The following is a 21,269-nucleotide window of genomic DNA, read 5'->3' as shown; positions in this document are numbered from 1 at the left end:
CTGAAATACAAGGTAAACAACCAATCAGATTAGAGCATTTCTAACCGGAAGCTGTGTTGTTTACATTTTCTAAGATGGCGGCGGGGATGTATTTGGAGCATTATTTGGACAGTAAGATACATTACACTTTGAATCTGTTATGAAAACGATTCCAACTTATCTTGTTTGGTCATTTTTTTGCTCGTACCTCATATTTCAACCATTGTGGCTATTTTGCTTTTCGAACACCGCATTTTATCTTTTGCTCTACTGAGTAGGCATAGGCTCAGACTATTTGCTGGAATGCCGCATCCCATCGGCAGGGAAGAATGGGTGCTGTTGGAGAGTGCATGGCACATATGTCGTGTAATCATACATGAATCAATGTTTTGACATATAGTAACCAAACTACTATTGTTATGTGTCGTGAAACCAGATGCACCATTAGTTCACACGCTAAAGCTAATCGCTGCCATTAAGCTAACGATCATTCCTGCAGGAAGTCTTCGTTAAATGCTGGTTTCGCTGAAACTGTGATCAAACATTTGTCTCTTTCTCGATCACGTTAGGTATAGAAAACTTGCCCTTCGAGCTGCAGCGAAACTTCAATTTGATGCGAGATCTAGACCAACGCACGGAGGGTGAGTGGGATTTGGTGCCTGTTAGGGTGCACTTTTAGGAAGCCCAACTGCAAAACAGTTAAAAGTAATCCGGTTAAGCAAAACACAGTTATTATATAAAAGGTGGGACTTGCAGAGTGTTTCTCCATTCGAGGTTTACGGAGATACCAAACGTGTGCTTCACATATGTATTTGAGTTTTAATGACATTGGAATTGATTTCATTGTTATAAAGAAGTCTTACTCTTTTCGTTTGTTAGATCTCAAAGGACAGATTGATTCCCTGGCTAAAGAGTACACAGCCAATGCCAGGACTATTTCCTCTGAACAAAAACTGTCCATACTGAGGCAGATTCAGCAGTCTTATAGCAAATGCAAGGAGTTTGGAGATGACAAGGTGCAACTGGCTATGCAGACCTATGAAATGGTTAGTATCAAGTATGATACATTGCATTACTTTTCTACCACACACAGTCCTTAAGTTCTGATTTTTACAGGTTGACAAACACATCCGGCGTCTTGACACCGACTTGGCTCGGTTTGAAGCTGACTTGAAGGAGAAGCAGATTGAGAGCACAGACTATGACTCCACCTCTAGTAAGGGAAAGAAAGGTGTGTGCTCACACTTTCCTATTTTCTGCTTAATGGCTGATCCAAAAACCTTATTTTAAGGAAAAACTCAATTTCACTCTCCTCTTTCAGGTGACACTAGACAGAAGGAGAAGAAAATGGCTAAAACACGGTCCAAAGTAAAGAGTTCAGATGAAGATGGCAGTCCCAAAAGTGCACAGAAGAAAGTCAAGCTGCTTCAGTCGTATGTTTCTTGTCATTTCTTACTTTGAACTTTTTTTAAAGTTGGTTTAATTGACCCATTTTTGACATGCAACGCTTTTTCTCCATCAACAGAGGGGAATTCAACAGTCCCTCTAACAATTTTGGAAATGTGCACCCGTCTGATGTACTGGACATGCCAGTGGACCCCAATGAACCCACTTACTGCCTGTGTCACCAGGTCTCTTATGGAGAGATGATTGGCTGTGACAACACAGATGTGAGTTTAGTGGCCTCTCAATGAGCATGTGTTGTTGCTTACGTCACATTATCTTAGTGTTTTAAAAAGTCCATTTTCTGTAGTCGGGGGAATTCTAGGATTGCTGTTCCAAAAAGACTTGAAGGAAGGTTTTTGTTTTAATATAGAGAATATGACTCAGTCCATTAGAGTGCCTGATGATAACGTGTTATGCAACCACTGACATTTACACACATTGGTTGATGATTAAAAAAAAAAAAAACTATACATTTTTTGTGTTAAAAGCTTGCATAAAGTTTTCAAAAAAGGTTGAATTTTGTGTTCACATAGTCAAACCTATAATGAGACAGTTCCTCTCACTCAGTGTGTCCTTGCATTTTGATAAAACTGTTAATGTGAATGGCATATCTAAAGGTTACAGTTTTGGAGTGCAATTATTAAAGTGAAATTATATCAAATGCCACACAAGTCAGTGTAATTTGTGGCATTCGCTTAGATTTAAAAAAATATGAGAGCATTATTGTTCAAATAAAATAGAATTATGGGAAGGATAAATCCTAATAAGGCTTTTTAAAAGCAGGTTTTGTACATTGAATACATGATCACCCTCAATATTTTCCTGATATTAACCACAAACAGAGCATTTGGAGTCCTGCAGTCTCCTCTATGGATAAGGTCACAGTTGACAGTGATTAATCACTGGAGGACAGAACAGTGTTTTTCTGGAATGAATGACTTTGTTTTTGAGCTGGCATTTTCCACTCTTATGTCTTTAAGTGCTCCAATCGACCACCTTATTGAGATAAATTGTCTTCTTTTGTCTCTTCAGTGCTCCATTGAATGGTTCCACTTTGCATGTGTGGGCCTGACAACCAAACCAAGAGGCAAATGGTACGAAACTCAAACATTTAAACGGTTGATGCCACTTGTTTTCAGCATGACAGTACTGACAAATTCTGCTCTTTTAACTATATGTTTTGCTGTTCTTCATCTGTGCTATGTAGGTATTGTCCTCGATGCTCTCAAGACAGAAAGAGAAAATAGAACGCCTTGTGGTCTTGGAAGTGATGGATGCTGATCAAATGAAAAATTAGAATATTTCTTCATAAGTGACTTTTTTTTTTAAATTTTCCTTAACATTTGGTGCTTTTGTTTTGGTTTATGTAATGTTCTGATGCAGCATCTTTGAAGGAGTCAGGTGGTTACATTAATATTTAAATATTTTTTTAATAGGTACACATGGTGCTCTTATTGTGTGTGTGGGTTTGGTTTTTTTTTTGGTTTTTTTGTTTTACATTTTTTGTGAACTTTAGACACTACAACTGCTCATGTGGTATAAAAGAAAAGTTGTTACAATACTCGAGTCATATGTTCATAAACCTAAGTATTTTAATTCTAAATTGTTTTTTGACATGGATAATTATTTGCTTGGTGTACAGTAGATATTGTGCTTAGTCTGGGAACACTAGTTTAACACAGAAGTCCAGAGTTTGAAGACAAATGCTGCATCTTGACAGTATAGGTCACTTGTGGTAGTATGTTTTACCTTTTTATCTTATCATTTGGCTGAATGCTGTATTGAACATTTTTGGAAAAACATTGTCATGTTTGTAGCTGAAAATTGGTACAGAGGAGAAGGGTGCTTGTGTTTTCAATCATTTGAATACAGCTACTACCTCAAAAAAAGCCTATTCTTATTAATTAGACTGCATATTATTTATACCTCGGAATCTTAAATCTTAATTGTAGAGTCCTTTTTTAACGGGGTGTAGTTCTTAATTTGTGCGGTAGGTGGGGGTGCTGTGAAGAACATATTTGTTCCAGTGGCGCATGAAAATGACGTCAGAGACGGTTGGCGCGATGTCGGAACGAATTTAAAAGTGGATTCAAACGTTCTGCAGACGGTCTATTGAGCAGAATACTTGTTGTTTGGTCGGAGGTTGAGTTGTGGCCCAGAGAACTACATACTCATCCGGTAAGTTTGATTTATTAATCATTAGAAAACTTTTTTTTAACATAACCTTGACTAAACCGTTTACAAGTTCGAAGGATACTTGCTCGGCACGGTTGTGCTAATGTTGCTAAATCAAAAAAAAAATGCGCAATTTGATTAGCTGAATACACAAACAAACTCGTGTAATAATTTGTATTGTAATAAATAACTACATCTAAACTAGATGAAGTTAAACGTTGTTTAGAGTCCTTTAAGTTTCCAGCGTAGTTGGAATAAACTTGGGAAACAAAAGCAGCGTTACGTTATTTGATAGTACAGCTACGTGAAACTGTAATTAGCGAAACCTGATACAATTCCACGTTGGCTATAGATAAAACATTCCAACGTGTTGAAATGAAAAACAAAATCTTTCTTTTCGACACAGTGATGTCTTGGGACTTTTTTGTTCCCATCTCTGTGGGTGATCTGGTGAAGACTGGAGGAATCAACCAGTACGTTGTTCAAGATGTAGTGCCCCCGAAACATCTGCCATCATCTCTAAGTAGTAAGCATTACATTTAAGCAACGGGGCTGTTGTTGGTCAGTGACTTTATTAAATGTAGAAGTGAGCATATTAACGACTGTATCTGTCCTGGCAGAGTTGAGGATGGCGTGGAGGAGTCAGGGGCCTCTGTGTATTCTGGAGCACTTCGACACAGGCTACAGTGTCCTACAGTAAGTTTCGATTTAATTAAGTTCGCTTTCTTTGTTCTTTATTAGTAGCCGTGAGGAGCAACATGTACAAAACTGTTTTTGCTTTCAAGGCACAGTAATTCAGTGGAACCTGGTGTGAAAGAAGACGCTCTAGAATTGCTTGTCCAAGGTCAGTAGTTCGTCATTGTCTGTTTAAAATGCCTCAGATTTATGTTACACCAGGGCACAAGATCTGGATTTTCTTCTCTTGCAGTGGTCAGTGGCCTGGCTGCTTCCCTGCCACCATTGCTCATCTCCACCTCCACCTCGGCTGCAGAACGCAAAGACCAGCTTAATGCAGTTAAAATGAGTGTTTATCTGCTCTGCAAGCTGACAGAGACCCTGGAGAGTGAATCATACAGACAGAATATTATCACAGCACCTGGAAAGGTACATTTTTAACAGACAGTAATTAATATTTATATCATTGGTGGTTCGTTTCTAGTGCTTGCTGATGCCAAGGTCTGTGAGCCATGTTAACCTACAGATTGTGGTCTCTTGCCTGCTGCCTGGTGGATAATCATGGTAGTTTGGAGTTGTGTCCCAAACTGATAATCTGCGGTCAAAATGACACCGTATACAATAAGATTCAGACTGTATGAATGTGTATAAGCTGACAATGGTGGTTTTGTAGGGATGGGCCTTTTGTCCCTCTGAGAGCCTGGGATGTATGTGTGTTTTCCTCGAGATGGTCATTAAAACTAATTTTAAACCCTTTTGTCCCTAATTTATTTCTTTCCTTTCTGCATTCTTAGGGTGGTAAAAAGGGAAAATCAGGTGGTGAAGGACTACTGCAGTGGGATTCAGAGAGAGAAAGGGTGTTGCAGGCTCTCATTCAGCTCCTGCAGCTCGATATCCGTTCCCTCTGGAACCTGTCCTTGGTGGAGGAAGAATTTATCAGGTAACGTGAATGTGGGACTGTATTGGTCCTGTTTCTGTAATTTCTCATCCAGCTCTGTGCCATTGATAACATGAATGCTTTATTTAGAACGAAATACACTTGTTTGCGTTTCCATGGATAAACATAATAGGCTTATATTTATTTTGAAGTGTGTTAAATTAGTTTATTTTTTAATCCATTGTAAATACACCCACACTGGTTTAGCTGTTCTTAGGGGAAAGGTTTGGGTCTCATAGTTAATAGCGAATAGTTTTGATTTACATCAGCGCTGCACATTTAAATGTAGCTTGGCGAAAGAAATGCAGCAACTTTGTATGCATAATTAGTGAGTACGTGATAGTGTATTTGTTGGTGTATACTGGCAAAAAAAATAATTCGTCCTGCATTTCTGACTCAATATTAACCCTTTTTAAATGTTTCGTTCTGCTCCTTTCTTCTTGTAGCTGTGTGACCTGCTGTTGCTATAAACTACTTGAGAATCCAACAATCAGCCATGTCAAGAGCAAACCCACCAGAGACTGCATAATCCACCTGCTGGGCGTGCTAATTAAGAAGTACAGCCACCTTCTGGGTCAGTCTCTCAGTCACAGCCCAGGCCTGTGAGCAAGAATTACAACTGAAGGAGGAGCTCTGCCCTGTTTCAATAGTCTACGTTTTTATATCGTTGGAGAACCTCCTTCCTATGTAAAATTGAGCATATCTTGGGTATATTTTCTAATATTCCCTTTCATGTTTACAGGTGCGAGTGTCAAGGTGATCCAGTTGCTGCAACACTTTGAGCAGTTGTCTTCTGTGTTTGCTCAGGCAGTTTCTGTGTGGAGCACAGAATATGGTGTCAGGGCTATCATAGGAGAAATAATAAGGTTAGTCCCTATAATGTACGGGTAAAATAAGATCTTTTGTTAGTCTGATGGGAAACAAAATCAAATTTCTGTTGCCTCCCCTTTTATCTTTTCAGAGAAATTGGTCAGAAATCAAGTGAGGAGCTTGCGAGAGAAGGGTCGGGTGTCAAAGCTTTTGCGTCGTTCCTTTCAGAGCTTGGTGCTCTGGTTCCTGAATTAATCATGCCCTACATCAGTGTACTCATCACACATCTGGAAGGAGAGGTACAGCACACTCGAAACATGACAATTCTAAAATTACTTGTGTCCAAATTACATGAAAATCCGATCTATGTACAAGGCTAGACGGGTGGATCACATTTCAGAAAGGACAGAACCATCAGGATTTTTATTTTTTAATGTCACACTGACATGAAAGTATAGATCTTTCATTAGTGAAGTCTTCATTTGTCTAATGATGAGACCAAGGCGAATAGGAGCTTACTGATTGAGAGTTGGGTACTTCTAGCCTTGACTGGCAGGTAATCTTGGCAGTGCAGGGGAGAATTCCTGTTCTGCTGTAAGGGCCTGCCCACAGTGACCTGGCTCACCCAAATTATTCTTCTACAGTCGCAGCTGAATAATTGCTGGGTTGAGGCTGACAGTGTGTGTGTGTGTGTGTGTGTGTGTGTGTGTAAGGCTAGGAGTTCACTCAGCTCTTTGTTGTTCAGTGGGCAATGAATTCTCTCTTTGGTAATCTGAAGGCAGATTGAAGTAACACTCATGAACAAAGACTGTTGTATTACCACATTTACCTAAAGTATTGCTAATGTATACATGCAATTGTTTAGCGTTATTTACTTTCCCTCAGGAATTCTATTTCAGCATACAGAGATTCTGATTCAGAAACACAGTCCTTTGCTGGAACGGCATTGCTATCTTATCCTATTCTCCAATCTTCCAGAGCCACACAATGCGAGTTGCAGTGTGTGAAGTGCTGGGTGAGATCCTTGTTCGTGTTCTCTGTGGTGACGGGCTGGACGATTCTGGTAAAGCCGACCGTGACCGCTTCTTTGACACACTGCAGGAGCATCTGCACGACACACACTCCCACGTCAGGGCTCGTGTGCTGCAGGTCTTCACACGCATCGTGAACAGCAAAGTATGCAAAGGAGCCTCACTGATTGTAACTGGTTTATGCTTGTTTTGGACACTAACTGTTGTCTCAGGCCTTGCCCTTGTGTAGGTACAGTGAGGTCATGGACCTTGCTGTGGGTAGACTGATGGACAAATCCATAAATGCAGTGAAAAATGCCATCCTGCTCTTGGCTGCCTTCATTGCACACAATCCATACAGCTGCAAAGTAACTAAAATCAACATATTTAGATTTACTGTAGACGTTTGGATGTTTGGTTTAGAGTCTGACTGTAATCTGCTTCTTTTAGTTAAGCAGCGCAGATGTGAAGAAACCTCTGGAGAAAGAGACCACTAAACTCAAAGAGATGAAAGAGAAACTGGAGGGGAAGGCGCCAGGTAAAGAAGCACATAACCACCTTTTACCAAATAAACTCCATTATTATATTTTTAGTTTTACATCTTGCCCAATGATGAGACCAAGGCGAATAAGAGCTTTCTGGATTGGAGTTTGGGTTCTTCTGGTTTTTACTGACAGGTAATCTTGGTAGTGTAGGGGAGGATTCCTGCTCTGCTGTAAGGGCCTGTCTACAGTCATTTGGCTCACACCCAAATTAATCCCCTAAAGTTATAGTGGACTAATCAGGGTACCGAAGCCAACAGAGTGGTCGTATGGACAGTGGAAAAGCTACGAAGTTCACCCAGCTCTTTATACTTCAGTCTGCAATGATTTGCTTCTTTGGTAATCTGAGGGCCAAACAGAGAAAATGAAACCCAGCAAGCCATGTCTGATACTGAGAACGTGGACATCCAGGAACAAATTTCAGCCATATTAGATGCGACAAACCTGGATCTTAATTAAATGTATGAATGTACTTTTGTCTCACATCATTGACATTGCAAACAATGTCTTACTAAAGCAGAGACCCAAGTATAGTTTCTCCAGTTCATTTATCTGCCAGCACAACATTTTTTAGAGTTAGTCAACTGCACTGTTACAGTCTCACATGGTTGACTTTATTTTCCCTATTTTATTTCCCTTTTTCAATGGTTTATTCTGACTTATTTCTCAACATTAGGACTTTTTTCACAACGATCTACTGACTCCCTTTTCCCCTCACGGGTGGCTCTCATGCTCTCCCATAGTGTGATTGATTTCTCCCTCATTTTTCTTATCTGTTGTTTCTTTGCAGTTCTCTTTGTAGGACTGTCTGGAAGCCATGCTGATTGGATTTGACCTTTATTTCCATACGTTCTTTCTTGGCAGTGGCTGTGATTAAAGCATCTGAGCTGTGGGCTGCCATGGAGCCCGAGCTGCTCATCACTGTCGCTGCAGAACTGGAGCCGGCAACTGAAACGGAGGAGGAGGAGAGGGAGGACGAGAACAATATGGAGGAAGCAAATGACAGAGCGACTGCAGTGAAAATTGCCCAGTACCTCCGTGTCAACAAATACAGGTGATGCCAGTACTGTCAAAACCTGCAGAATGCTTTTTCCTATACTGCTAAGTAGACAAAAATAGATTTGTGGATTTATTTTTTTCCTTGTCTTTCTGTATAGGAGTGCGGTTCGTCTTTCTATAAGAGCCCACGCCTGCTTCCCTGAATCTGAGATGTTTGCTCCCCTGTCCACTCTGACACCCGAGACTTTAATGAATGTACTGGGGCTGATATTTAAAGGTGAAGCCATTAAACATTCCGTCTGGTGCATTTCTACCTCACTACTGGTACCTCCTAAAGAACTCTTAATGGAAGGAAAATTTGATACATTAAAATTCCTTTTATGTGTCCTCTTGATTGTTAGAGTATATGCTGTCAATTTATTTTGGTAGAAAATGTTAAACTGAATAATCTAATATTTAGCAAGAGCATATATTGTGTATATTGTAAAAGCACTAGAAATTAAATTGGTTCTACTTTCTCATTTGATTTACAGCTATGAAAAGAGTATGATAGAACTTTCACCAAGATAACACCACGTGATTAATATGTCACACACACACTATGAATATAATGTATATATATTTATTAGGCTAACATGTCAAAATGTAGACTTTTTATATTGTGCTCTTACCCTATATTTGAGTGTCGTTAAAAATTGAGTCTAAGTTTTGAGGTGAAACTAAAGCAAACACGATACTAATCTGCAATAGCAACCAAATGTTTAAATTATGTGTAGCCCTAAACACTCGGTTACATTGGAAAAACAGACTTCTTTGCAGTTTCCCCTGTTTTTTGGCATCCCTATCCTCTCTGATTTCAGGCTCTGATGAGGACACTTCTGAGGTCAGCCAGACCTTACCATCAACTCTCCAGAAAGAGGGAGAAAAGGAGGGAGAGGAAGGGGAGCTGAAGAAGCAGGAGATGTTGGTTCAGTACCTGAAAGACACAGAGACATTTGCTTTGCAAGTGGAAAGAGCCATCTCTGTCATTAATTCCATGTTATACTGGAAAACCACTTCAGGTACAACAGGGAGTTCAACCAACTTCTGGGTCTAATGTTTTTCTTTGATATTCTCACATTTTCTCTTAAAATCTTTGATTCCAGTTGTCCAGGAGGCTGTGCAGTTTTGTGTGACAGTACGCGAGTTCAGTGTCGCCAACTCGGTCAGTGGAGTTCGGAAGATGTTGCCTTTGGTCTGGTCGACCGATGCAGCCATTAAAGATGCTGTGGTTCAAGCCTACAGACGGCTGTATCTTAACCCCCAGGGCGACACTGTGAGGTCTGTAAAACCTACCTCCAGATTTTAGCCTGTTCTGTGCTGTTATTGACAGGCTCCTGAGCTGTTATATTAGTGTGAAGGCTTTTTAAATGATACACTAATGTTTAACTGCCTACCTCATATCGCCATTTAACATTCATGACACATAGAGTATCTGGAAAATGGCAGCCACACCAATCTGTGAGCCAACGTAAATCTTACGAGAGATTTGTGGTTTAAGGAGATGTGTCATCATTTATTAGGACGAAGGCCCAGACTCTTGTGGACAGTCTGTCTGAGCTGATGGTGGACGCATCTTTGGGAACAATCCAGTGTCTTGAGGAGATAGTGAGTAAATGTTGTTCCACTTAAATTATTTTCATTTTGCATTTAAAAAAAAAATAAATATATATATTTCATATCTGAGTTTCATTTATTTGGCAGTCAAAAACAACTTTGACGTATATTTACTGCCTCGGTGGTTAGCTGACGAACAGCGTGCGTTTCTCTGTCTGTTAGCAATAATAACTCAGTTTTAATCAGTCCTTAGTGAATTTTCCAGGAAATATTGACAACAGGCCAAGAAAGAGCTTATTCATAGTGATGTTCCTGATTCCGAAGAGACTTTGACCTTTGATCATTGAAAGATCAAAGCCAGGGTCTTCTATTAAATTGCTGCGTTCCATTTATCTCGCAAATCGGACCTGGGAAATGACATCACCGCCTACTTTTCAGCTTTCCGTTAAGTCTAAAAACAAGACGGCGACCTCCATAAAAGCAATTCTTTAGCCTATCAACAACTTCTGGACCAACATGCAGCCCCTCTGTGACTTTCAAACATGGTGGACGAAGATAAAACACAGAACGTAGCCTATTCTTTCTCTGTATTTCATTGTTTACAACAATTATGATTGGGCGGGTGCTCTGTTTATAAGGGCAGCCATCTTTGAAAGCCAACTCAGGGGTAGTGAGGAATCTCTGACTTTTTAAGTAGTAAATCCTTCCTCCGAATTAAACGTCCAACCTGGAAATTCCATCTTCAGAGTACAAATTGAACGCAGCATAAAGCCACCTACTATGTTACATAACCTTGCATTACTGTTCTATAGTATGGATGTAAGTCACAGTGAGTGAGGACAAGACCGCCTGGTTGAAATCACAAAGCAGGTGTGATATCCATCATGTTGCTGGTGTGTTGTCTGCAGGTGCAGGAGTTCTTTGGCAGCGGCAGCAGTCTCCAGTCTACTGTAGTGCAGGTCTTGTGGGAGAGATTTACTGGCAAACGAGAAACCTCTGGCCTTAACAGGCGAGCCGCAGTGTTACTGCTGGGAATGGCAGCGCGGTAAGAAACGCCGCACAAAAGAACTTATTAAAAACTTAAATTAGGCTTTTATTGTCTTTGGCTCACTGGTAAGTTTCTTCATTAGTGCTGCTCGGCAAAATGGCTGCCTGGCTTACATTTTTAACTGGAGAAAAATAAGCTGTTGCGTAATTGCCTTTTTGCTGTTTGGATTTGCAATGTTACCGGGCAGTTTTTGAATTTACTCTGGTACATAAAAGTTCATTGCTTCTTAGGATCTAGCCATGCTATTCAAAGGGCCAACTATGTGGCAGGTGGAAAGCTATAAGAGAATTTATTTACCTTTTTTTTATAGAAGAGGCAACGCCAATTACTTTTTGGTATCAAAATTTTTGTCTTTGTATGTAGTTAAGTCAGGTACAGGGAAAATATCATGGTGTATATCAAAAGACTGGTGTTTTGCCTCGTTGTAGCTGTAACTAGAGCAAAGAGTGAAACACTGGAGCAGTTCTTGAACATTCTGGTCTAGTATTGTTATTTAGAGGATCCTGACACTGGCAGGAAAACATGCTCAGCCTAAGCTCTTCATTGAAGCCACAGTCACGACCATATAACCAGGCTCCCTTCCAATGCATTTCAAACCTATATATTTTTTTAGCATTCGCCCCCAATCTACCTCAAAGACTGCTGTACTGGCACTGCTGTAGGGTAGAGTGAGAGAGTAAAGAGACTATCTGCAGTCCACCCACACCACTGCCTCTCTTCATCCAGCCAGCAGCATTCATAACCTATTAAATCCTATGATTCTCCTCACCCATCCACCTACGCACATTATCTGGGCAGCATCCGAACACTGGCAAGGCCAGCACACAGCAGCTAAGGTGATGGAGGGCATAGATGTTGTTACTTCAGTTTGCATAATCACAAGATCGTTTGGGAATTGGAGAGATGCTTTTTCTGCTTCTGTGAAAATGTCTGTGTCAAACAGGGCAGAGAGGGAGGTGGTTCTAAGTAATTTGGACACGCTTTGTTCGGTGGCTCTGGGAGAAAAAGTGACGGAAGATTTTCTCCTGGCCAGAGACGCGGCCTTCACCATCTGCAGCATCACGGACCATATCAGGGTGAGCTGACGTGAACAACCAGCTGCCTCCGTGGTCAGAACTTCACAGCGGTTCTAGTTCACGCTGAATTACTTTAACTATCTCTCATTTACATTTTAGATGTGATGACTTATATATGTTAATGCAAGGGACACGAACAAACACCCTTTTCTGCTATATATGAATGATGACATCTAATTTTATTTTTCTACCAGCAATCAAAAACCGCGCCGTTTCGACTGCCCCAAGACCACCAGCTCTTCACCTGCCTCACACAGGCTGTTGCTGAAGGTACATGCAGATGTTGGGCGTGAATGATTACTTCAGGCCTTCGCCGGTTGGTTTAACCGGCTCTGTTGGCGTGTGTGCTCCAGGTGTAGTGATGGAAGACCCTTACTGGCAGAGCTTCATGGAACAGGCGGTCCGTCTCATCTATTTTCTGGCTGAATCTCCTGACCAGCTGTGCTCTCGACTGCTCCAACGCAGCACTCGTCTCCTGCTCGATCAGATTGCAGAAAGCAGTGAACCCAACAAGGACGCCGGACCGAATCAAGAAGTGTCTCAGGAATCCAGTGAGCAAGGGGAACAAGGTGTGTCCCAGTGCGTCTTCACCTTAGACACATGCATGATTAAGAGGATGCTGAGAAATGATGCATGCTCCCCTGTGTTTCACTCCCACAGTGAACTGCGTGTGTCTGGCCCAGTTGTTGGCTCTGTGTGGCAGTGTGGCTTTCTGGCAGGTGTCTCACCTCGAGCGCAGTGTGAGCACGGAACTGCGGAGGCGGCGAGGAGAAACGGAAGAAAGAGAGGAGAAGGAAAAGGGCCCGTCTGGCAAAGCTAAGGTAATGACGGCACAAATCTGCCTGGATGCTCGTGTTGGTGTTGCACACCTGCAGCAAGGGCATCATAACACAACTGCAAGTCCGAATATTCATCACAAACCTCAGATTTACCAACACGAGCTGCGAAGAAATTCATATAAATTCTAGGAATTAACTGGCTAATTTAATTTTGTAAATAACTGTCAATGATCTCGTATCATGTAGGTTAATAAGTGAATGTTACTCACTCAAAGTGAAGATTATTGCAATATCTGTCTAATTTGGGTCACGACACAGATTTATTGAGAAGTAACTATGTATTTTTCCCATTACTGACTATTTAAGAATGAAGTAATGGTTAAAAATAATCATTCCGAATATATTATTATTACTAATGTTTGATAAATTAGTATTACAGGAATTATATAATATTCCAAACTATTATAAAACATATTTAAAACTTTCATTCTAAGTATTTCTTCCAAAACAATGAAGTCAATTCCATCTTTTAAATGCTTAAATAATGTAAATAAGGTCCCACATTTTGGATAGTTGAATCTAAAAAACATGATGAGTCTTAGCTTGGATGCAGTTCCATTTCTGAATTAACTGCAGATTAATTTCCTCTTTGATTCCATTTTATAAAGGCTTAAATGTTTTACATATAGGCAGCTAATGAAAGTGCCATGGAGGAAGATCTGGGTTTGATTGGTGCGTCTGCTGAAGACACAGAGGCCGAACTGATCAGGAAGATCTGTGAAACCGAATTATTGGCCGGTATGAAAACAGATCTCTTCATTTACGGCCCTCTATTCACAAACTGTCATATAAATGATTAAACGAACCTCCCCATCCTGCTCTTCGCTCAGAGGAGAACCTGTTGTGTGCGTTCCTTCCTCTGCTGGTGAAAGTCTGCAGCTCTCCGGGACGTTATTCCCACCCGCAGCTCACCACGGCGGCTTGTCTGGCCCTCTCTCAGTATATGATGATAAGGTGACACAACATTACCTGTTTCCATGTTAATTAAAAATGTCTCTATTAATCAAATAAAACCTCGTGTTATTTATTTTTAACGTTGGTGTTCTTCCTGTCTTGCTTTTTTTGCTTCAGCCCAGCTGCGTGTGAAGAGAACATCCGTCTCATGTTTACCGTGCTGGAGCGCTCCGCTCTTCCTGTGGTCAGAGCGAACGCCATCATAGCCCTGGGAGACCTCATAGTTCGTTTTCCAAATATTTTGGAGCCCTGGACACAGAATCTTTATGCCAGGTTGTGCTACAGTGTCATTATGTGCCCGTGCTCTTCACTTCATCATCATTTTAGCTGATATAGATTAAATTAGTTATGACTAACAACACTTTATCATCATTTTAGCTGATATAGATTAAATTAGTTATGACTCACAACCTCCGCCTTGTGGTTCAGCTGAGCGAGTGTGTAATATGGGATGTTGCTGGTACAGCTGAGCTGTCATCACACGTCCGCCACCACATTTGAGTGTTGTAGCTCTTAACCACTGAAGTGTTGCAGTGGAAACGCTCCACTGATCCAAATGATGGGAAAAGTTGCCTCCTACTGCTGTGACTTTAATGGAGAAATAAGTAACTTTGGGAGATATGGGTGACCTCTCGTATCATGACCCGACTGTTTACGACAGAAACGGGGACGAGCCGGTGGAAAACCTTTTCATAGTGAACCAACTCAGGCACTTGAAGGTCTGAACAGCATAATTGTCTGTGTGCGGCCGATCGTGAACCCTACCAACGACTAGTGTGAGTTGTAATCATACAGTCCATTTGAGTGAGCAGAAAGGAATAATTCTGGGTCAAGTCAAAGGTTCTGGAACTGCTCTGGTTGAGCTGGTGGGCGTTCTATCATTTTTAACATTAAGTGATTCCTGGTTCTCCTCTATTTATGCTTTAGTGTTTTCTTTGAAGTTGTTTCCTGGTTTAAAAAGGGTTTTAATTGTGGCTCAATGAAGGTTGATAGGTTTTATATTAATGTGTTTCAGACCACTGCCCTTTTAGTGTTTCCTACCTGATAAGTATTTCATAGTGCTCCCTAATTGTCTCCCACACAGCACCTACACATTTCTCAAGGCTGTTGCCGTGGTGCCTCCTGATAAGAGCATTAAGAATTAATTACCTCGTTCATTGCCGCCATAAGCCCCTGCATTGGCATGTGGAAGTGTTTGATCTGCTCCCAGGAATCCTGCTCTCTGCTATAAATGAGAAATGGTTAATGAGTTTCTTTTCTTGTGTGGTTTTTGGGTGAGTTTAAGTCTAAACAGTTGTGGTGATGCCTTTAGATTGCCCTTCTACACAGTCGTGCCTGCAGCGTTATTCTCTGTAACTCGAGTTAAAGCAAATGTCCAACGACAAAGGTTCTGTTCCAGTGTTGGCTTATAAGACATAATAATAATATAGTCAGACAGGAGTGTCTCATCATATTTTACAAGTATTTATCAGAAGGAGTCCTAAAAATTCTTGTTATTGTGATTTAGGTTAGAAAAATAGTTGATGTTCATTTTAAAGGTGGGAGAATGGTGTAAAAACGGTCATTTTACCTTATTTACTGCTCTAGGCTGAGTGATGAGGTGCCATCTGTGAGGCAGACGGCTGTCACAGTTCTCACCCAGCTGGTCCTTAAGGATGTGCTCAAGGTCAAAGGTCATGTCAGCGAGGTGGCTGTGCTGCTAATTGACCCAGAGCCTCACATCACCAGCCTGGCCCTGAACTTCTTCAACGAGCTGGCAACCAAGGTAACCATATGAGCGTCCTGGGAGGCCTCATACCGTCAGAATCACTGTCAAGGTCTTTCATCCTTTTCTTTGATGTTGCCAACAGGACAACGCCATCTACAACCTACTCCCAGACATAATCAGCCGCTTGTCTGACCCAGCGAGAGGCATGACCACCGAGGATTTCAATACAGTCATGAAGTCAGTCGCATCTTGGTTTTTGTCGGGGGGGGGGACTCATGTGGAGGGTCTAATCTGACCCAGCGGGGGTTTGCGTTTCAGACAGCTGTTCTCGTACATCACCAAGGAAAGACAAACGGAGTCTCTGGTGGAGAAACTGTGTCAGCGCTTCAGAACTGCCAAGTGAGAATATCTCCTCCTTTATTTCTGATTTACACCCCCCCCCCCCGTTCTGATCTGTTGGTTTGGCCACAATAAACGGCTTCAGACACGCCGTTCGATTATCAGCCGGTGTTTAACGATTGGACTCGGCAGAGCTTTCACATGTTCTGCGCCTGTTTTGTCATGGAAACCGACGTGTATGAGAGTGTGGAAGGGTTGGACGGAGCAGGGTGCTGTTGGCCCGTCAGTCCTGCTTCAGTCATACTCTAAGGAAGGACGTTCTAAATTAAACAACGGCAAAGTCAATTTAGGTACACGGGAGTCCTGGAAAATCCGATTTGGCTTAAATGGCAAAGCAAAATAATATTAATAAGCGACGACCTTTTATGTGGAGTATCTTGGATTTTTATGCCTTTCACATAGTTCCTAATCACGTTTAGACTCTAATTCCAAAGGTTGTGTTCCAACTCCGTCTGCACAGGACGGAGCGTCAGTGGTGCGACTTGGCCACGTCGCTGTCTCTCCTCTCCATGTGTGAGCGTGGCTTTAAGAAGCTGCAGGAATGCTGGGAATGTTACAGCGACAAGCTGACCGAGCTCGGAGTCTATCAGCCTCTGCTTTCTATCATGGTCAAGCTTCGCCGTGGAGCCAAACCCCAGTTTAAGGTGCTGCACACGCCCCCACGTCTCGTTCCTTCGTTGGGGTTTTATGTCCTGATCCACTTTGGTCCATTCAGGCTCAGGTAGAGGAATTTGAGAAGCGTCTGACTGCAGTTCACACGCGAGGTCTGGAGAACGTAGAGAGTCCTGAGATGGACGAGGAGAGCCAGAAACGAGGAGGCACGTCTGAGAAGACGGTCGTGCACACGCCCCTGCCCAGCAGAGGTCGTGCACGGACAAAGAGAGGTCGGGATCTCGCTCTCAACATGATCAGGAAAAGGAATTTTGGTGAATTAAATCACTTCCCTCCATCTCGCAGGAGCAGCACAGCCCTCTGTTTCCAGTCATGACGACAGTTTTGTGACGCCTCAAAGATCTCGCAAGCCCAAGAAACCCGTCATCACCTTCAGCAGCGACGAAGAGGAGGATGAGGAGGGTGAGTGGTGCAGCGCTGCAGCCGCTAATTATCCTTTCCTGGTCATTACCACAGGGATCCATTTTTCTGTCGCATAATAAGAATTTTGAAGAACAACTGAACTAAATTGTTTATCCACTATATGAGCAGTAACACGGGAGCTTCGGCTACATAAACACTCCTCTATAGATTCACTGTTACGTCAGTGAGGGATGGAGCAAATATTTATCAAAGCTAATTTATATTCAACTGAGCCTCAACGGTGCAGCTGTAACGTCCAAGGTGACGATTCCTGGTTGACCAATCAGACTCCAGCGTGTCTACACTGATCACCTGTCGCACCAGGAAAATGTCTCAACCTATTCGGAATTTATGGTTCTTCTTTTTTACAGATGCCGTGATGGCGGACAGCGAGACCCCCAAAGTGACCACGCCCATCAGCCGCTCATCCCGCCGAGCTCGTCTCAGAAATTAGTCTGTCCCATTTTCTGCTCTTTTTTTTATATATATATCTTGTTTTTTAAAATACTTTTTACTTAATTCTAACCTTTGTATATTTTCTTTTTCAATGTTGTGACCGAACTAGTCGCCTGTGCATCTAATGACAGAATCACCACGACTTTAATAAACCCGGTTCTGGTCACAGCGGCGTCTCTGTTGCTCTTTGCCGTTGCGTCACCGAGCGCGTTTCCACCGGGCGCGTCGCATAAATCTGCACCGCCGCTGAGGCGCCGAGCGCCCGCCGCTGTGCCCTGTTTGGACAGCGGTGTTTCACGCCCGCCACAGCTGGCTCCGACAGTCCCGCGGCTCCTCCTGGTCCTCCTCGGGCTTCTTTTCTCTCATCCCAGATTTCGCTGTGGTCAGCACGGCTCTTTATTTACAATCCTCTTTTCTTCCTCCCTCCGTCTGACACATCTGTTGTCTGACACATCTGTTGCCGAACACTTGGCCGCCCTCGTTCCCCTGTAATCAATCTCTTTTGTAGGTCTGGATGCGCTGCCTCCCTCCCATCTTCCTCCTACTCCCGCTCGCCTACCGCTCCTCTCCCTTCGCTGACATCTCACGCACGGCAGCGTAACCCCCCCACTCTCTCTCCCCCCCCACATGGCTCATCTCTTGCCTACGCCCTCTCCCACACGTTGTCCTCTCGGCTGAGATGAGAGGGGCGCATCTCTGATTGATATGTTATGTAAAGACTCTCGCCAACAACACTGCGCTCGCAGTCCTCGCGGTGGAGTTAGGCGGGCTCGCCTCCTGTCACGGACCTTTTTCCGAACCATTTACAATTATTTACATGCCAATCTGGGTTCCTTTTTCACAGGGGGGGTGTGTGTGGCGCGATGCTGTTGGGCTTTATTTACTTGAAATAATCAGAGGCTGCTGAAGTTTGAGGTGTGCTGGAGCGTCCGGCTCCGGCGAGTGTTGTAATTTGGCAGCGGGGGGTACAGGGAGCAGATGGTGCTGACAGACTGTAACTTATCCAGCTGAGCCGAGAGGTCAGTTCACGCTGGGACACAACGGAGACAAAGGGAGAGTCGGAGGCCGGGCTGCGCAGGGACAGATTGGATCACACTAGAAATCACCTAGAAGCGCTGCTGTAAACCTTTCCACGTTCTTTGGTTGCCTGTTAAAGGGGATGCGGGAGGTCAGGGTTGACCTCTGACCTTGCTGTGTCCCACAATCCACACGGTCACCTTGGCAATGGCAGCTGCGCTCTTCAAGGCTATGACATCACTCCAAAGAAAAGATGAAGAGGAGGCAGAGTTGGGGTGGGCGGGGGCATCTGTTCATAACCTCCGCATCCACGCCGATGCCCCGACGGTCGGCTCCTGCCAAGACGCCAGAGGAAGAACATCCTTTTCAGTTTCATCGCAGGCAGAGGGGGAGGAGTCAGCCAGTGAGATAGTGATGCTCCCAGCAGGTGCCAACAAGTGAGGGAGACGAGGACGGGGAGGAAGAGTCCGCGGGAGCAGAACAGCTCCGAGCTCCGACAGAAGACCAACAACAGGTGAGCAAACTCTGCTTTTCCTCTTCCTGCGGCGATTCCTCTCAATTCTTCTTCAGAGAAGCGATCACATGGAGGAAGCGTGAGAGGGGTAGAGCCGAATCCGTTGGTCACCAAGTGTCTGTTTATTGTTTTGGGGTTTTGGACTATTTTTTTTAGAAACTAAACCGCAAACTTGGCTGTGAAACCATTTCCATAAATTAACATTTTCACATTTTTAAAATGTGACTAAACTATTAACTAGCAGAAACGTTGCAGCTCAGTGAGAGAAAACTGAATATTCTAAATCTTTATACCCAAATAAATCAGTGTGATATCGATATCATGTTTCCACATTAAATATAATCTGTCAGGTATGTTTAAAGCCCATTTGGCCACTGAAATCAGCCGTTTGTGCATCACGATTCTGCATCTTCAGTCCTGGTGTTTCCTCCTGCCGCCCTCTGCTGCCATGCTGTGTCCCGCGCTGCTCTGTGCCGCTCTGCTCCTGCTGACTCCCGTGGAGATCACGGACGCTCGCGCTCTTCAGCAGCCTTCTGATGCTGCCCAGGTACGTCGGGGGGGGGGGAGAAAAGGGGAGATTGCTGGGAGGGAGAGCAGGAAGGAATCAGAGGAGAGAGTAATGAAATGTATCCATGATTGAATTATTCTTCCTTGTACACTCCCTGAAAATTTAATTAATTTGTTTCCCCCCATTCTGCTGCAGTTTATGGAGCAGTTTCTGGAAAGCTACAATGACCTTTTGACCCTGGACGACCTGGAGAACATGCTGAACAGCCACCCGGACGACCAGTCCAACCTGTCCTCTTCCAAAGCGGACGAGTACCCCAAATGGGCCGAGGCGGACACCCCCTGGCTGCGCCTGCTAAGGGGGGCTCTGGCAAATCAGAAGCGAGCCGAGCCGGACCGGTCCAGGAGGGGGTGGAACCGAGGATGCTTCGGGCTGAAACTGGACCGCATCGGGTCCATGAGTGGACTGGGCTGTTAGAGACCCCCCCGGACTGTTGGTTGAGTCTTAAAAGGGGTAAAAAGTGTTGCATCTGTGAACCTGCAGCTTTGGTCATGTGACCTCATTTCACCTGTGGCTTCATCCGTAACCGTTGAGCTGAATGTTAGCGAGCTTTGTTCCCGTCAGGTGGTCGGCGTTCACCCTCAGACGGGGTTTCTCCTCATCTGGCTCCTCGTGCTTCTGCCGCCGTCCGTGTATCCGTGGCGTAAAAGTCCAGACGACCGTTGGCGATATGACGTCGAGATGCTGAAATGATGAGTTCTGTGTTGTTTTATGATTTGCATGAATAAACATATTTAACATTTCGCCTGCTCTTCCATAATTTACCTTTTTCTTCCTATTAAAAAATGAGCTCAAAAAGCAGCTGACTGAAATTTTCCTGCTGAAACTTGGAGAAAGGCAGATTTCTTCCCGCCTCAACGATGAGTGGAAACGGGATCTTCACCTCTTTGTCAGCATCGTTCCTTTGTAATTCTGAATAAACGTGAAGCATTTGTGCAGAAGGTTCAGTTGAGGTGGAACCTGTTGGGAAGTGCCTCCGTGGGAGGGTGATGATCATGGCAGCCCTGCCGGGTGGCCTCAGACTCCACGGAATAGCAGGTTTCCTCTCTGGAACCTCCCCTCTCCTCCCAGGAGACGTGGGCACAGGCAGAAAATTCCAGGTTAAGTGGTCGAGTCGTCGACAGCTGCAGAGACATTTGCACCTTTTTATTCACACCTCTGGTGATCGGCACCCTGGTGCTGCCTTCGATGGGCCCTTTTGACCTCGACGTGCGGGTTGTGATTAAACCGGGACCACGGAATTCCAGCGCCTCCATCTTGGTTTAATCTTCACATCAATCAGGTAACAAAGATTTATTAACCTGCTCACACGTGCATGTGTGAATGGTGTATTGGATAAATAGGACTGTGCCGTTTTTATCAGGGTAAATGAGGGAAAGAATCATTTGCTCCTCCGTCGTTATTCAGCCACTGAATGTTGTGGAGGTGTTTCCATGAGGAGCTGGAG

General features: G+C 43.5%; 3 protein-coding genes, 1 long non-coding RNA gene and 2 other non-coding genes across 7 annotated transcripts; 5 read left to right on the top strand and 1 right to left on the bottom strand.

The window, feature by feature from the left end:
• The first annotated feature begins 19 nt into the window (after positions 1-19).
• On the top strand, positions 20-3,314 carry LOC115248664 (inhibitor of growth protein 4-like). 2 transcript variants are annotated; one of them, XM_029832409.1, is made up of 8 exons: positions 20-111; positions 549-620; positions 859-1,025; positions 1,096-1,195; positions 1,301-1,412; positions 1,505-1,649; positions 2,458-2,519; positions 2,633-3,314. In XM_029832409.1, the coding sequence occupies exons 1-8, from the start codon at positions 75-77 to the stop codon at positions 2,670-2,672; spliced, it is 735 nt and encodes a 244-aa protein (XP_029688269.1). In that variant the 5' UTR covers positions 20-74; the 3' UTR covers positions 2,673-3,314. The 2 variants fall into 2 exon arrangements, with proteins under 2 accessions (XP_029688269.1, XP_029688268.1); XM_029832408.1 differs by having other exon boundaries at positions 21-111; positions 1,096-1,210.
• Positions 3,315-3,427: 113 nt separating this feature from the next.
• LOC101067018 (condensin complex subunit 1) lies at positions 3,428-17,888 on the top strand. The gene is made up of 32 exons (XM_011605889.2): positions 3,428-3,603; positions 4,007-4,126; positions 4,221-4,296; positions 4,386-4,444; positions 4,529-4,704; positions 5,070-5,215; positions 5,659-5,786; positions 5,955-6,078; positions 6,174-6,321; positions 7,001-7,198; positions 7,266-7,400; positions 7,483-7,570; positions 8,439-8,628; positions 8,732-8,850; positions 9,434-9,634; positions 9,719-9,893; positions 10,136-10,220; positions 11,078-11,214; positions 12,161-12,293; positions 12,488-12,563; positions 12,647-12,862; positions 12,954-13,114; positions 13,762-13,870; positions 13,963-14,086; positions 14,204-14,359; positions 15,674-15,851; positions 15,937-16,031; positions 16,113-16,193; positions 16,654-16,837; positions 16,909-17,077; positions 17,151-17,267; positions 17,639-17,888. Exons 2-32 carry the CDS (start codon positions 4,009-4,011, stop codon positions 17,719-17,721), a joined length of 4,185 nt encoding a protein of 1,394 aa, XP_011604191.2. The 5' UTR covers positions 3,428-3,603; positions 4,007-4,008; the 3' UTR covers positions 17,722-17,888.
• Positions 6,507-6,803, top strand: LOC115248673 (small nucleolar RNA U85). Its single transcript, XR_003887449.1, has one exon. It is a non-coding gene; the product is annotated as a small nucleolar RNA U85 (small nucleolar RNA).
• LOC115248674 (small nucleolar RNA U85) lies at positions 7,637-7,927 on the top strand. Its single transcript, XR_003887450.1, has one exon. It is a non-coding gene; the product is annotated as a small nucleolar RNA U85 (small nucleolar RNA).
• On the bottom strand, positions 12,636-15,796 carry LOC115248665 (uncharacterized). Its single transcript, XR_003887446.1, has 3 exons — positions 15,657-15,796; positions 15,236-15,311; positions 12,636-12,768 (listed from the first exon to the last, which is right to left on the bottom strand). It is a non-coding gene; the product is annotated as an uncharacterized lncRNA (long non-coding RNA).
• A 1,352-nt stretch (positions 17,889-19,240) lies between the features above and the next one.
• cnp-1 (C-type natriuretic peptide-1) lies at positions 19,241-20,564 on the top strand. The gene is given in 3 exon segments (NM_001032567.2): positions 19,241-19,254; positions 19,670-19,801; positions 19,958-20,564. Coding segments are annotated over 2 exon segments (381 nt in total). The 5' UTR covers positions 19,241-19,254; positions 19,670-19,702; the 3' UTR covers positions 20,240-20,564.
• Positions 20,565-21,269: the final 705 nt, after the last annotated feature.

Source organism: Takifugu rubripes, unplaced genomic scaffold, assembly GCF_901000725.2.
Source record: "Takifugu rubripes unplaced genomic scaffold, fTakRub1.2, whole genome shotgun sequence".
Classification (NCBI taxonomy): Eukaryota; Metazoa; Chordata; class Actinopteri; order Tetraodontiformes; family Tetraodontidae; genus Takifugu; species Takifugu rubripes.
The sequence above is the reverse complement of the archived record's forward strand: the minus strand, read 5'-3'. Positions and strand labels throughout refer to the sequence as shown.

Bases quoted from the DNA above. Each gene is read 5' to 3' on its own strand.
- LOC115248664 (XM_029832408.1), top strand. From the start codon at position 75: ATGGCGGCGGGGATGTATTTGGAGCATTATTTGGACA. The intron at 112-548 runs GTAAGATACATT...CGATCACGTTAG, and splicing joins TTTGGAGCATTATTTGGACA to GTATAGAAAACTTGCCCTTC. The intron at 2,520-2,632 runs GTACGAAACTCA...TGTGCTATGTAG, and splicing joins ACCAAACCAAGAGGCAAATG to GTATTGTCCTCGATGCTCTC.
- LOC101067018 (XM_011605889.2), top strand. From the start codon at position 4,009: ATGTCTTGGGACTTTTTTGTTCCCATCTCTGTGGGTGATCTGGTGAAG. The intron at 14,360-15,673 runs GTTGTGCTACAG...TTACTGCTCTAG, and splicing joins ACACAGAATCTTTATGCCAG to GCTGAGTGATGAGGTGCCAT. The intron at 16,838-16,908 runs GTGCTGCACACG...TGGTCCATTCAG, and splicing joins GAGCCAAACCCCAGTTTAAG to GCTCAGGTAGAGGAATTTGA.